This window comes from Urocampus carinirostris, chromosome 1 (genome assembly GCF_059441175.1).
Source record: "Urocampus carinirostris isolate Australia breed hairy pipefish chromosome 1, RoL_Ucar_1.0, whole genome shotgun sequence".
Lineage (NCBI taxonomy): Eukaryota > Metazoa > Chordata > Actinopteri > Syngnathiformes > Syngnathidae > Urocampus > Urocampus carinirostris.
The window spans coordinates 43,968,330-43,981,660 of record NC_142349.1 but is presented as its reverse complement, the minus strand read 5'-3'; the positions used below and the strand labels follow the sequence as shown (position 1 = coordinate 43,981,660).

Here is a 13,331-nt window from a genome sequence, read left to right as displayed (position 1 = left end):
GTGAGAGCAATAACAATAAATAAGTTTTAAAATTTCGAGGGGGGATTTGTGTTTTAATGTAACCGTTGTTTTCGTGTCTATTTAAAGGTACACACATCCATCGTTGATTTTTCTTATTACACAATTTAAGATAAACCACTATAAAACAAATAAAATTAAAAGGCATTTAAGCAAAAAAAAAATTAAGATTGTCATTACATTTTGCTTTCTAATAGCATATTATTGGTAGTTATTGTCTATTACTGAGGCTTTTACAGACTCAAAGATAATTTCTTCCTCAGGAGCATCACCACCCTAAACTGGCGTGCAAAACTGTGAAAATATACTGTATATCTTGCCACTTATACGGTATTTATTGTTTCTCAATGTTACTGCACTACTTGCGCCATTGAAGCAATGCCCTTTTCTTTCATTGCACACTTATGGCGTGAGCCTGTCTCTGAGCACTAATTTGTAAATACATTTTCCCCCATTCATTCTTACAAGAATTTATCTTATTTCTCTCCTTGGACTATTGAATGTTTACCCTAGAATGCAATGTTTAATCTTGTTGCCAACAATATTTCACCACATTGATATAAATGACAATAAAGAAAAATCTGTTACATCAAGACTTCTATCAACCAAACTCAACCGTGACTTTTTCCCATTTTTAGTGGGATAACATGCTGTTTGTTTCTGTATGCATTATATTGAGCCTTGTTGCTTCAACCTACACACATGTGTGTGTCATGCATAGATGCGTGAGGTTTTATTTTATTAATTTTTTTGCTCTTCATTTTCATTTCAATAAAAAAAAAACGCAAACAGTTTCACACACGAACTGCATTAAATAGTCTTGAAGTCTTTATTTGGATTTTCTCAACATATAATAGTTTACAACAGAGGTCGGGAACCTTTTTGACCCAGAGAAACATTAAAGCAAACATATTTTGATTTTTTTTTTCTTTTCAGAGAGCCACACCATAAATTTTAAGACAAAATACAACAAAACCACCAAACCCGCTAACCAGACAAAAGCTTATTCTTCAGCGCATTCTATTTCATTGTGTGACATTAGATGATTTGATAAAATGTATGATATAATACCAGTAATTATTCCAGAGCCTGTGTCCCATATCAATATACTATACCACATACAATTGGTCTCTCTCCCGCATTTAAGAGTGTTGAAGCTCATTTTGACTGTAATTTTTGTCTTAAATAATGTTTTTTTTTTAGGGTTAAAGTTTGTTCTGTGGCTTTTTGTCAAAAAGTGTCCTAACATTGAACATATTGTTGAGATTCCATATAAAGGATTAATTAGCGATTTACAGACATAAGGTCCGTTGGTGAGGTGAAATTTCTGTCATATATATATATATATATATATATATATATATATATATAGGATCGAACCCTCAATCATCAGCATTGTCTCAGCTATGCATGTGCATCAATGCATGAAGCAATAATTTGAAAAATTGCACCACTTCTTTTTTATCTCCGAGCCATATGTACTCATGAAAAGAGCCATAGGTTCCCGACCCCTGGTTTACAACTTTACATCATCAAGTTTAGCCTCTTCCTTCTGATTTTTACTCACATTTGACACCACGGGTTAGAAGACCAAATGCATGATTTGTTCGTTTCACACACACGCATACTCAGCATGGTTCCAGCAGGAGTCAACACTTCTTCTTTCTCCATAATAACAACTATAAGCATTTATCTTTTATAAAGTGATGATATTGCACCACTGATACACACATTGACCGTGGCGGCGGTTTGTGGGCGTGACATGAAGAGATGGGTTTGAGTTTCTTGTTCACAACGGTTTTGCATCTGCCTTGAATTTTTTTATCATTGCAGAATGTGTGCGTTAATCATGCTTATAGTAATCAGTCCATGTATGAAGGCGAGCTAGGAGAAGCCGGCATCTGATCCAGAAGTCGGCACACGTAAGCGGCCACATCCACCAGGCGCTCCTCGTACATCTGAATGAACGGATCTTTCTGAAAAACGGGAAAAACAGTAGATTTAAAAGTGTTCTGAAATACTCCCGCATTATGACGAAGAAAAGAAACTCACCAGCAGCTCTTTGTATTTTGGCCTTTTGGACTCATCCTTGGTAAGGCTTTGGAAACAAAAAAATAGCTATGGTCAATTTTAAAACTGTTGTAAAACGAACATTAAAGAGTGCACTGAAACATCCTGTCTTGAATAGCAAGCCCAAGTTTGAAATTTAGTAACAAAAATAGCATTATCACTAAACTCATCATTTCTTTATTGTCATTGATATCAACATATTGTGCCCTGTGTTCTGCAACAGACAGCACACAGCAAATGCCATCACGGGGGCAGGTTAGGGAGAGCATTGTGTTTTGGATGGGCGTGACTATGTGCGTGACTGTGATAGGGTGGTGTATGACATCAGTCAAACAGCCAGGGTTGGTTGGCGCACAGGTCAATCTGTCCACCAAAACAAACTATGAAGCATGGCAACAGCTTGTATTTTATTGTTACATTGAAAAAAAAATGCATTAATTAAATTGAACTCTGAAGAAATGGTGATCACTAGCGGGTACTTGCTGGATCGTTACCAGGTCTGGTAAGAGACTAGTCAAGGCAAGTCAAGACATGTTTATTTTTACAGCCATTAATCACAAGAGGTTTATAAGGGCTGTACAGAGTACAGACTACTATTACACCATTCCCTGAGGCGGTGTCACAGGTCCGGCCTACTGTAACTGCTACGTAACAACTCTCCCAAGCTACCCCTGCCGAACCTGGATCTCACCAAGACCAGATCTATCAGCCATGACATGGATGACCTGGGGCTACAAGTCATTGGAAACCGCTACATTTGGCAAGGTTGTATTTTAACCATCACGAAGACCTGGCTCAATCCGAGGATACCTGATGCTGGCGTGCAGTTAGCCAGACGCTCTCTAAACAGCTTTCTTACACAGACACAAGAAGGCCTCCAGTTTCGTTGTATTTTTGTATAACAACAATAAAGACGATTTGTTCAACAGAAATTATGTGTTTTTGTTTGTAGACCTAGAATTTTGATTTTGTTATGGTCATATACTCTCAGTCAGTAAGCAAGTCATCTCGAGGTAAGTTTGGATTTTATGGAGATAAGACGCTATTTCACAGATTTTTACTTTTCGTGGAGGGTTCTGGTCCCCTTCCATCATGATAACCAAGGTAATACTGTATATAAATACAAATAAATATGAATGAAAACATTTTATTCACATTAAGTCTACCATCTAAAACACAGTTGAAAATAGCACAATACTTGATACAACACTATAAAAAAATGATTTGCTTATTTTTTACTTCATATTTGATTTAATAGAGGAGTCGGTCTAAAAAGACATGAACATTGAATTCTCACCACACATTGACGAAGGAGATGAATTTCGGTGAGAAGCGTCTCTCGTCAGAGTTGCTGAGCTGCGGTGGGTCGCCTCGGACCACCTGAGTCAGCTGGTCAAACACACTGTTCCATTTAGGATACGGGAAGCGCCCCGTTGCTAACTCGTACTGAAACACGACCAAAAACAGAAAGCTAAAAAAAATATTTCGATAAATCACCTGTCGTGGCTTCAAATGAATGAAAGCTCACCAATGTGATTCCCAAACTCCAAACATCTGAGCGCACGTCATAACCTTGGCGTGAAGCACATGGGTCGATTCGCTCCGGCTGGACAAATAAACAAAAACTATAAAACACATATACATTTTAACTTAAAACTATTTTTTTAAATCGGGCTTGCTACACTTAATTTTTGGATTAAAGCTTAAAATATGGTTATCATTTTGAATAAGGACCCTAACAGACATGCAAACATTTTAGTGCCATCCTCATTTCAATACTAGTTTTGAGAAAATGTGTCCCAGGACAACAATATGCAACACATTCCATACACTCGAGTGCCACACAGACTTAAATTATGACTTGAGTGTACCCTCACATGATTGTGTGTCTGTGCCAGGGCTTATGGACGTGTGTTTGTGCGGTGGTACCCACGGCCAAATTTAGAGTGAAAACTGCTAAGAGGGAAGAGCATATCTGGGCGTGTGGGTTGTCGATATTAGTGGAACTCCCACGACTAAGCAACAATAGCAAGGTTGCTGTTGTTTTTTTGGGCAGAGCACAGCATAAAAAATAAACATGTATATTTCTCCAAAGTTGTTTTTTTGAATGTTGAAGTGGGACCTTTGAGAGGATAAACGGTTGGGAAAACAAACCAAAGTTCAGTGGTCAGTCTTAGACAGTGCCGCAAGACAAATAATCTTGTTGTAATAGACGCGACGATAAATGACCGACTTGAGATAATAATTCCATCAAAAGTGAAGTACTGTATTCGTTTATGGGCAGGGTGCGTCGTTTGAGGTGTCCATAAGTTAAAAGTTAAATATTTTCTCTATCAAGTAAAGGTAAGTGTTAACAATCCCCAACTGAGTTCAAAGAGCCCTTATGCTTTATTGTATATTGTGCCTACCTATCTTACCTTTATCAGAGCTATTCGTGGATGAACACATTCTGTTAGAGGAAATGGGTGTGTAGGAGAGTGAAGTCATGTTTGTCCCCGCAAGTTCATTTTATTTTTTTGTTCAGTGTAGCCTGAAAAGGGTGAAAGTGACAGAAGGCCTGATTCTTAAAAGTCTAAACGCTAACCCAAACCCCAAGATAGATGTAAAATGAAGAATTTGTTCGAGCGCGTCTAAGAAATGCACGAGCTGACTAAGGCTGAAATCGTGACTTTGGGCCCAGAGATGGCAGCAGAAAGTAAAAAAGTTTCAAATTCCGTATAACGGGCTGACAGCCATCAAGTCACATTTATTAGTATAGCCCTAAATTACAGAGATGTTTTAAAGAGCTGTACATGCCCAAAGTTTAAAGATGGTAACAAATTACATGAGGGCCGGGAAAAAAATAAAGAGAAAAAATTCTGAATCACAAAAAAATAGAAACCTAAAGAACGCACAAACAAAGGAAACCCTGACAACAATGGCTGTCGAGTGGGCCTCAGTAGACAAAAATGTAATAAAATTGTTAACAAGTGCTGAAGTCAAGTCAAGTTTATTTCTATAGCCCTTAACCACAAGGAGTCTTGAAGGGCTGCACAGACAACCGATGATTGCAAACCACAGACTTATTACACCACACCCTGATCTAAAACCTACATGAGGGCAAGGAAAGGCTCAAAAAGGTCAACATGAGGAAAATGAAGAAACCTTGAGAAGGGACCGCACATGAGGTAATCACCCTTCCAGGATGACCAGGCTGCAATGAATGTTGCAATAACAAATAATACACAGATATTGTCAACATAAGATATAGGTTATTTATATGCCATAAAATAGAAGCGTGTTTTAAGCTTAGATTTAAACATTTCCGCTGAGGTTGCAGATCGAATCTCAGTGGGCAGAGCATTCCACAACATAGGGGGCCAAATGGAGAACGCTTTCGAACCAGTTTTAAGTGCACTTTTTGATGAAAGGTTGTAGAGTATGGGCGGATTCGTTTTCTGTTGATAGCAGTACATCAATCCATCCGCAGAAAAATATGTATCAAAGGGCAATAACTTAGTTTGAGACTTACAGCCATATAGGGCCGGCATCCGGCATCGCGTGTTTTGGCAATGGAGTCCACCAGCTGGCCGCTGATGCCAAAGTCGCAGAGTTTGATGTTTCCCTTTCTGTCCAGGAGAATGTTTGATGGTTTGATGTCTGAACGACAACATTGAATACAAATTATTGTGAGATTCAGAACAGAAAAAATAGGATTCTGTGCATGTATCATACTCCAGCCCCCACAACACATGGGGCAAAATAAAAATCATAAGTTCAAAATCAAATTATAATAAAATTACATCTTACCTCTATGGATTATTTTCAAGTTTTCTTTTAGGTGGTTAAGTGCTTTCACAGTCTGAAAAATGGAAGAGAACATTTACACTCAGAAGGGAAAACATGATAAAGGAATTGATAATAAGAATAACTAACAGCTAAAGTAATTTTCCCCAAGATTTCCTCAGGAATGACGTCATCAAGTGAGCAATACACAAATTTGTAGAACTTGTCTAAGGAGGTAGCCATGAGTTCCATGCAGATCCAGCAGTCACCCTGCAACACATATACAAACACTCGAAACATTGCCAAAACCATCCATAAATTTGTTCATCTGTAATGCCGACCTCTCTGAAAAGTGCTCCATAGAACTGCACAATGTAGGGACAGTCGCTGCTACGCATTACCACGTCCAAGTCCATGAGGAGCTGCTTTTGCTCCTTCTCGTCCACTGTCGAGCGGATTCGCTTGAAGAGGACAATAAAAATTGTAGATTAAGAATGATGAATTATTTTAGGGCAGTGGTGAGAAGAAGTCAAGTGGACGTGCCCCACCTTGACCGCCATGATCTGATTACTGGGCTTGTGCACCATCTTGTTAACCGAGCCATATGCACCGCGACCAATCTCGCCCAAGTCCTTTAGGTCCTCGGCTGTAAAGTCCCAAAGCTCCTCGGGTGACAACTTCAGCTTTCCGGAAGACTCGATACTGTGCGTTCTTAGCCTCTCGCTAAGGCGGGGAAAATAGCATGTTATAAACATTGAACAGCAAATTTGGGTTGGAAAAAAAAAAAAAATTGTTTTTACTGATAAGTTTCTGTCATTCATAAATGGTTGTCAGTTATACTGTAGCTTATCAATGGATGAAAGGTTATTGTTGTAGATAAATTAGAAGTTGATAAAATTTACAGCAATGACAGTTTGGAAAAGGTAGAAATACAGATGATTTACATGTGCGGGTTCTGGAAGGGTTGTCCTCCTGTGTTCAGTGTGAATCTGGTAATGTGTTTGATAGGCGGGTTGGCAAAGTTCAGCTTGAGGGCTTTACGTTTGCCTAAAAACAACAACAAAACAACAAAAGTAGTAATTAGATATCGTCTTTAAACATCGACAAAGTAAAAGGGATTTAAAAAAAAAAAAAGAAAAACAGAAGAGATGCTGCATGCCATGGAGAATACAAGGTAGTGACTACACAGCACAAAATCCTAATTTCAGCCTGCGTTTATACATGCAAGAGTCAATGAGTGCCATTCAGAGGTAGGAAACAAGACAAGGTACTGAAAGTTCAGGTTCAAGAATTTCAAAGTCCACTAATATGATTTCAATAGACGTCATCAGAAGGTTTAACTTTGTCTTTGGATATCAAGGAAAATAAATATTGAGAATTTTAACTGAAGTTACTGGAATTAGTTGGAAATCGATTCAAAAGTTGTGTTGTCACAATGCCTCCAAAAGGTGAAATTAAACAACCACAACGTTTTAGTTATCTGACAAAATCTGCAAATGTTGAAGGTGACAAATCAGTCTGAAAAAGCTTTTTTGAGCTTTTTGCCATGTTAAAAGGCCAATTCTTAACTCAGTCAAATGGTGTCTTTTTCACATGTTAAAATTCCAGAACGATATTGCTTGTCAACCAGTGACAGTGCCTATTCAGTATTACAATATCGGCTGGTTGCAAACTTTTGAAGGTACAACTGTGGTGACCCTTAACAATGTATTGGTTTTGTCAGAATAGTGATATAATCAGAGTTTATCAAATGCTGTTCATTTGAAACTTAATCTTATAGACATAAACTTATGGAACATTTCTGGGGAAAAAAGGTTACCACACAAGCTTTTTCTTTTAAAATATGAGATTTTAAGCAATCCGCCCATTTCCCGAGAGTTGCTAAGTTTGCTTGTCATAGTCTTGGATAATTATTGTCTCCATCAAAATTACTTTTATAAGAAAAATAATCACACTTACATTGAAGGTCAGATGTAAGGTAAGAAGTCGTTGTTTAATGCATCAAAAAGGCAGAAAAACTTACAATCACAGGATATTTCTCCTCTAATTTTTGACACACTCTGTGTAGGTACTTTTCCTTTATAATATGATTAGCGGAGTACGATCTTACACACATACTATGATTTAAGCTGAAGATCGGACTCATCAAAGTATCAGCAAATAGGAGCCTGACCACTCAACGGCTAAACATCACCAAGCAGAAAATGTAACAACTCAATCAGTAAAGAAAAGACATTATGCCGGTTGACCTGATGTAGTTGGCAAAGGTGCAATGATGTAATTCTATGCGGGCACGCATCAGACCATGTAACTAAATTCCTACAGATGAAATGCGCATCCAATACATTTCTGAGTTTGTCAGTCCACCCTTGCAGTAGAAACATAGTGACCTGAAAACTCTATCAAGGATCCATGTATTCAAGATAACAAGTGGCTTCACTTTTCAAAAACGATGGCGAGATGTGTAGGATTCTTACTACATTCAAATGTAGGTCCGACACAAGTCTCATTAGTTGAAATTATTTCACGAATAGCTGCTAAGTTTTTAAATAACTTTTCAAACAGAGTTCATGTTGAATTAAACCAACGTTCATCACTCTTACGCACCATTTCATTAAGAAGTGATGTTGCTCAAAAAAAAAAAAAAAAAAAAAAAATCACAATAAATGAACCAATTTGATTGCATGTTTTGATCTGGAACTGAATGGCCAGGTGACCAGCAGAGACATTTGCCTACTTTCAAAAGAGTACGTGTAACTTGTAGTTTATAAAGCATTTTAGCTCATAAACGATTAATATTTTTGCAAATTTTAATTTGGGAACAATTCCAGATTTAAAATGGTGCAGGCTCTGTGACATTCCCTAGGGTATATTGCTAGCGCTTGAGTGTTCTTCTGTCAATATAATGAAAAGAACAAAACTGAAAGAATGAGTGAAAGACAGTGTGCAGGCACCATTACAATTGTTGTTGGTGAAAACTTCTATTCAGAAGTTTTTATGCATTTAAATTAAGAAAAGGTTTAATGCAGTAAAGAAAGAAAAATAGAACATTAAAGGGACAAGGAGTGTCTGCGCTTAGGAATTGTGCTGTTATAAAAACAAACAAACAACCCAACAAATTAAGGTAATGCACAAAAATAAAACAATATGTAAGCACAGTCATGCTGCGATACCTCGGCACTTATCAATGTGGTAAACAAGATTTGAATTATCCAGCAAGTTTTCCACCATCCAAGCTCATATTAAACTACCGATTTACCTACTGATAATGTAGCATCAAAAGGAAGTATTCCAAAACTCGTTCACGTAAACCGCAACATCGTCAAAATGCCTTTTGCATTACCCGCAACCCAAATGTAATAAGACGAGTACTTGACCACTGAGTTGAGTATTAATCACATTATTGGGTTGAGAATAATGGTAGTATTGTAAAAATATTGTTGGGATTGAATCCCCCATTAAAATATGAACGTTGTTCTATATATTTACATAAAACTATAATCATTAAAATATATGTATTTATCATTTCTATTTTATGCTGCGACTCACCAGGAAAGGTAACTCAAGCCCACTTTCCATGTGAATTACCAGTGTGTAGCAGAACACACTCGAATCCATAAAAACATCCTGACAAAAATTAGAAGTTGTGAGAACGCATACACACTGTAAGATTGGTCTTACTTGAGGGGGCTCCAGACAGGTTTATCTGAAAGCCTGGAGGTGAGAACACAACGTTTACTTCCTGTTCAACAATTTCCTGTTTGGAATGACATGCACATGCAACATCGAACATGGCTGACTCAAGGCATGTGGGTGAAGCATGGTAACATACTGGAAACATTTTTTTTAAAAAAAGGATAAAAAGTGACAGGGGGTGTGTGGTATCCTTGATGCCAGTCTCACCGTTGTTCCGCATTAGCGAGCGTTAGTTAGCAGCATGGTGGTAAACATGAGAGCAGGAAGAGAAAACATGGAATCACCACATCATACTGGAGGAAATCTTCTCAAGAAAATAACAGCACAAAAGTTTTATCATTTGTGCTTGCTTGGGAACAAAATCAGCAAGGGACATTAACCATAAAAATAATAAATAAAGTTATTTGCGATGGGAGCTTTCCATTTTGATTCGAACGTGGTGTTCGGAAACAAATCTACATGTGGTTTTCTCATATGTAAAAAAAAAATCAACAACGCATGGCAGAAGTTTCACTTGTTGCATTTTGCCAGTATATACTGACAAATGCTGTGATCTTGTCCCATCAAAAGATGCCAGTTTCAGGAAAAAACAACAACATCAGTAGCATACAAGAAAGACAACAGCAGTAGTAGTAAAAGATACACGTGTTAAGAGGAATATATCAGAACAAATGTAACACATCAAATGTTAAACTGTAACGTAATAGATTATGTCAGACTACCACCATACAAATTAAAAAAAAAAGTCTAAGATTATTTCATATTTTGTAAGGAAAAATACAGGGTTTGCAAGGCCATGGAGCCTTGGAGGTAGACAAGTAACTAAATAAAAAATACAAGAGTATTAGGTCATTGAGAGAAATTAAAGGCAGATAAGAAGTTTACAGTGCTTAGGAATTTCTTACCTGTTTCACTCTGGCACTTCCAACAAGTATTGGCATCTGAAAAGGGATTGGGACATTTTTTAAATTATAAAACTGAAGTGAAAATGAAAATCCAGCTTAAAGATAATCATATTACATTGCATACAAAAAGGTGCATAAACTAACAATTGATTGCAATGTCAACATGCAGCAGTAGAAAACTAATATACTTTATTAGTATAGGATCATTATGGTGCCCACTGAATTGGCTTGTTGCCCACAAAAAGTCATCAGGTTCAACTGATTGTGATTAAGTGCCCTGAGTATGAAGCCAAGTTTAGAAACAACCGGAGTTTTGAATGTCAAGGGTGTTGTTCTTTAATCGCAGAAGACTCAACAGTGATTCAGTACTTTTTACGTTGGGGTAACAACATACCTGTCAATCTAAGCTCATTGCTCCCCTTATTAATTATTGCAATTCCCCTTATTAAGTGGTAATAAACCTTACAAACATAACACAACACTTATTTACTGACCTGAGACATACTATGTAGAATAAAAACAAAGATAATTTGGGTAAAACAAGTTTATTAACAACACATACAATTATTTTAGCCTCTTTCGTAGATTTTTGTCTACTTGCAGTAAATTGAACGTTACTTATTATACTAGCAGTATATTTATAAAGAGAAAATCCTGTACAAAAATTGTTATACAGTGCCATACACAGTTTAAAATGATCAAGAAACTTATAAATACGGGGGAAAAGTATAAGTTGACAGGTATAAATTATAAAACATATCAATGTGAATTTTGAATGGAGTAGTGAAAGTCCCTAGGCTCCACCAAGAGAAATAAGTCAGGTACTAAGAGGCATTTCATCTTATTTGTGATATTCGATCTGGTGGCTGCTTTTTACTATTAAGTGTGTGGCCTGTGGGAGGGTGTTGGTTTATGTAGGACAGGAGAAAAACAACTCCAAACAAGTCTTGTACACTAGATCAAATTGGGGAGGTCTGGCATAAGACAAAAGAAAGCAGCACTAGTGTCATAAATAAAAATAATAAAAACAAGTCTTCCATGGAAGAAGGTATTAATGATGCTTTGGGTCTGTCACAAGTGAAATTACCAAACTATACCTTTTTCTTTTCAAACTAAGCATTTAGATTTTGCGACCTGTCTGTTAGTCTTTAAAAAAAGAACTCAGGGTGATGCAAATATCTTAGATCTGTCATTGGAGAAGTCACATCCTGCTTCCGCCAGCAACACAACGCTTTGCAACCAACAAACAAGCCTGATATGTTTATATCTACCTACAAACCACAGCTGAACACAGTTACAGTGGCGCGCTCTCAAGAATGGAGTACGAAGCTACGCAATTTCTCCCTAGTGATATTCTTCCTTCCGTATACAATCACATCTAAGCCGTACTTGACACTATGAAATAAAATACTGAAATCAAGGGGTCAGTTTAAATGCTGATACATATTTGGTTGTGTCACCAATAGCGAATCGTAGGCAGCACACGGAACTGTAGCGAGGCTTATACAGGAACAACAATATCGACGGTGCACATTGACCACAAAATTTACGGTAAAAGAGTTGAATTTTGGTCTATTTGTCGATAAAGTAATTCTTGCAATAGACCTTGCCTGCACAAACATAAGTCATGGACATTATCCAGAAATCGAAAAAGAAATATTTGAGTGGTTTGAAGACACAAGACAAAAGGGATCTGGACTGTCTCAACTGTTAGTTTGCAAGCTTTTAGGATCGCACAAGCCAAGAAATAGGAAGGGTGCAATGCTTCGCAGATTGGTGTCAACATTTTCTCCCATTTTTCAATAAGCAGGTTGGCACTTTGCACAGCTATCGCCACTATGTTTGTGAGTGTGTGAATGGGTAAAGTGTGAAGAACATTGTAAAGCACTTTGGGAGGTCTTTAGAGACTTGAAAAGCACTATATAAATGCAGACCTTGTGTGTCGAGTTTGAATCAGTTATAGGATGTCTGCTATGGTGAGAGTGTATAGGGTACTCTGTAACTAGATAATGACTGTCAGAGTAACGCACTACTTTTGGGTGTCAGTAATCTAGAAGGTAACGCAAATATTTTTTAATTAAAGTAACTAATAACTGCCAGTACTTTTCTATTACCACACCAAACCCTGCTCGAGACTCAACTAACCGATAAGCTGTTTTGAACATTTAGATATATTCAAAGTTTATTGATTGATATTTGATCTGTCAGTTTTCTCCTAGCTACCTGGATCAGGAGTGTAGCCCGGCGGCCAAAGTGCTGAGCTGCTAACACCCGAGCTAAAGTTCACCTTTGCAGGGGTTCATCGTCCCGTCGCCTCGCTCACTAGAACGTACTCACCCTGCAGGCTGCTCACGCCGCTTATGTGCTGCAAAGGCTGGTGGTGGGCCACCTGGCCAGTGTTCAGAGTCCCGCCGTTGTTGCTGTTGGCTGTAGAGGTCTTATTAGGACCGAGACTCGCCATTGATGTGTGTTTAAACTCCATCGGCGGCGCCTGCTGTCTGTCGAGCGGGTGTTGTGCCTGCGACGGGCTCAGAGGCTTCTCCTGATCGGCCCGCTGTCGACGCTGTACACCAAGAAAACCATACAGGCCCCCTGGAAGCTGTCAGTGGTGATGGAGGCCAGTAAAAAAAAGTTAAAAGATGGAGGTTGAGAAACAGCTTGTGAAGAAGCTGAGTACCTGTGACGGTGGGGCTCACAACAACATTAGCTTATGCTAAGCTACTCAAAGAAGCTAGTTGCAGTCAGTGCGATCAGCTGACCTACAAACACTTAGTGATGTTTCGTTCGCGGACTAAATGGCTTTAAGAGCCGGCTTTTGGAAGTGAAAAACGGAGCCGGTTTTGCGCTTTAATCTGACTCCTTTGCAAAATTTGACTC

At 38.0% G+C, this 13,331-nt stretch overlaps 1 protein-coding gene across 5 annotated transcripts; it reads right to left on the bottom strand.

The window, feature by feature from the left end:
- Nucleotides 1-824: 824 nt before the first annotated feature.
- map2k4a (mitogen-activated protein kinase kinase 4a) lies at nt 825-13,331 on the bottom strand. 5 transcript variants are annotated; one of them, XM_088340667.1, is made up of 14 exons: nt 13,132-13,331; nt 12,792-13,053; nt 10,455-10,490; nt 9,535-9,567; nt 6,798-6,900; nt 6,402-6,576; nt 6,195-6,314; nt 6,004-6,123; nt 5,878-5,929; nt 5,600-5,727; nt 3,617-3,694; nt 3,386-3,534; nt 2,071-2,116; nt 825-1,994 (listed from the first exon to the last, which is right to left on the bottom strand). In XM_088340667.1, exons 2-14 carry the CDS (start codon nt 12,934-12,936, stop codon nt 1,881-1,883), a joined length of 1,299 nt encoding a protein of 432 aa, XP_088196793.1. In that variant the 5' UTR covers nt 12,937-13,053; nt 13,132-13,331; the 3' UTR covers nt 825-1,880. The 5 variants fall into 5 exon arrangements, with proteins under 5 accessions (XP_088196793.1, XP_088196812.1, XP_088196802.1 ...); XM_088340686.1 differs by lacking the exon at nt 9,535-9,567 and having other exon boundaries at nt 6,798-6,888; nt 13,132-13,329; XM_088340676.1 differs by lacking the exon at nt 9,535-9,567 and having other exon boundaries at nt 13,132-13,328.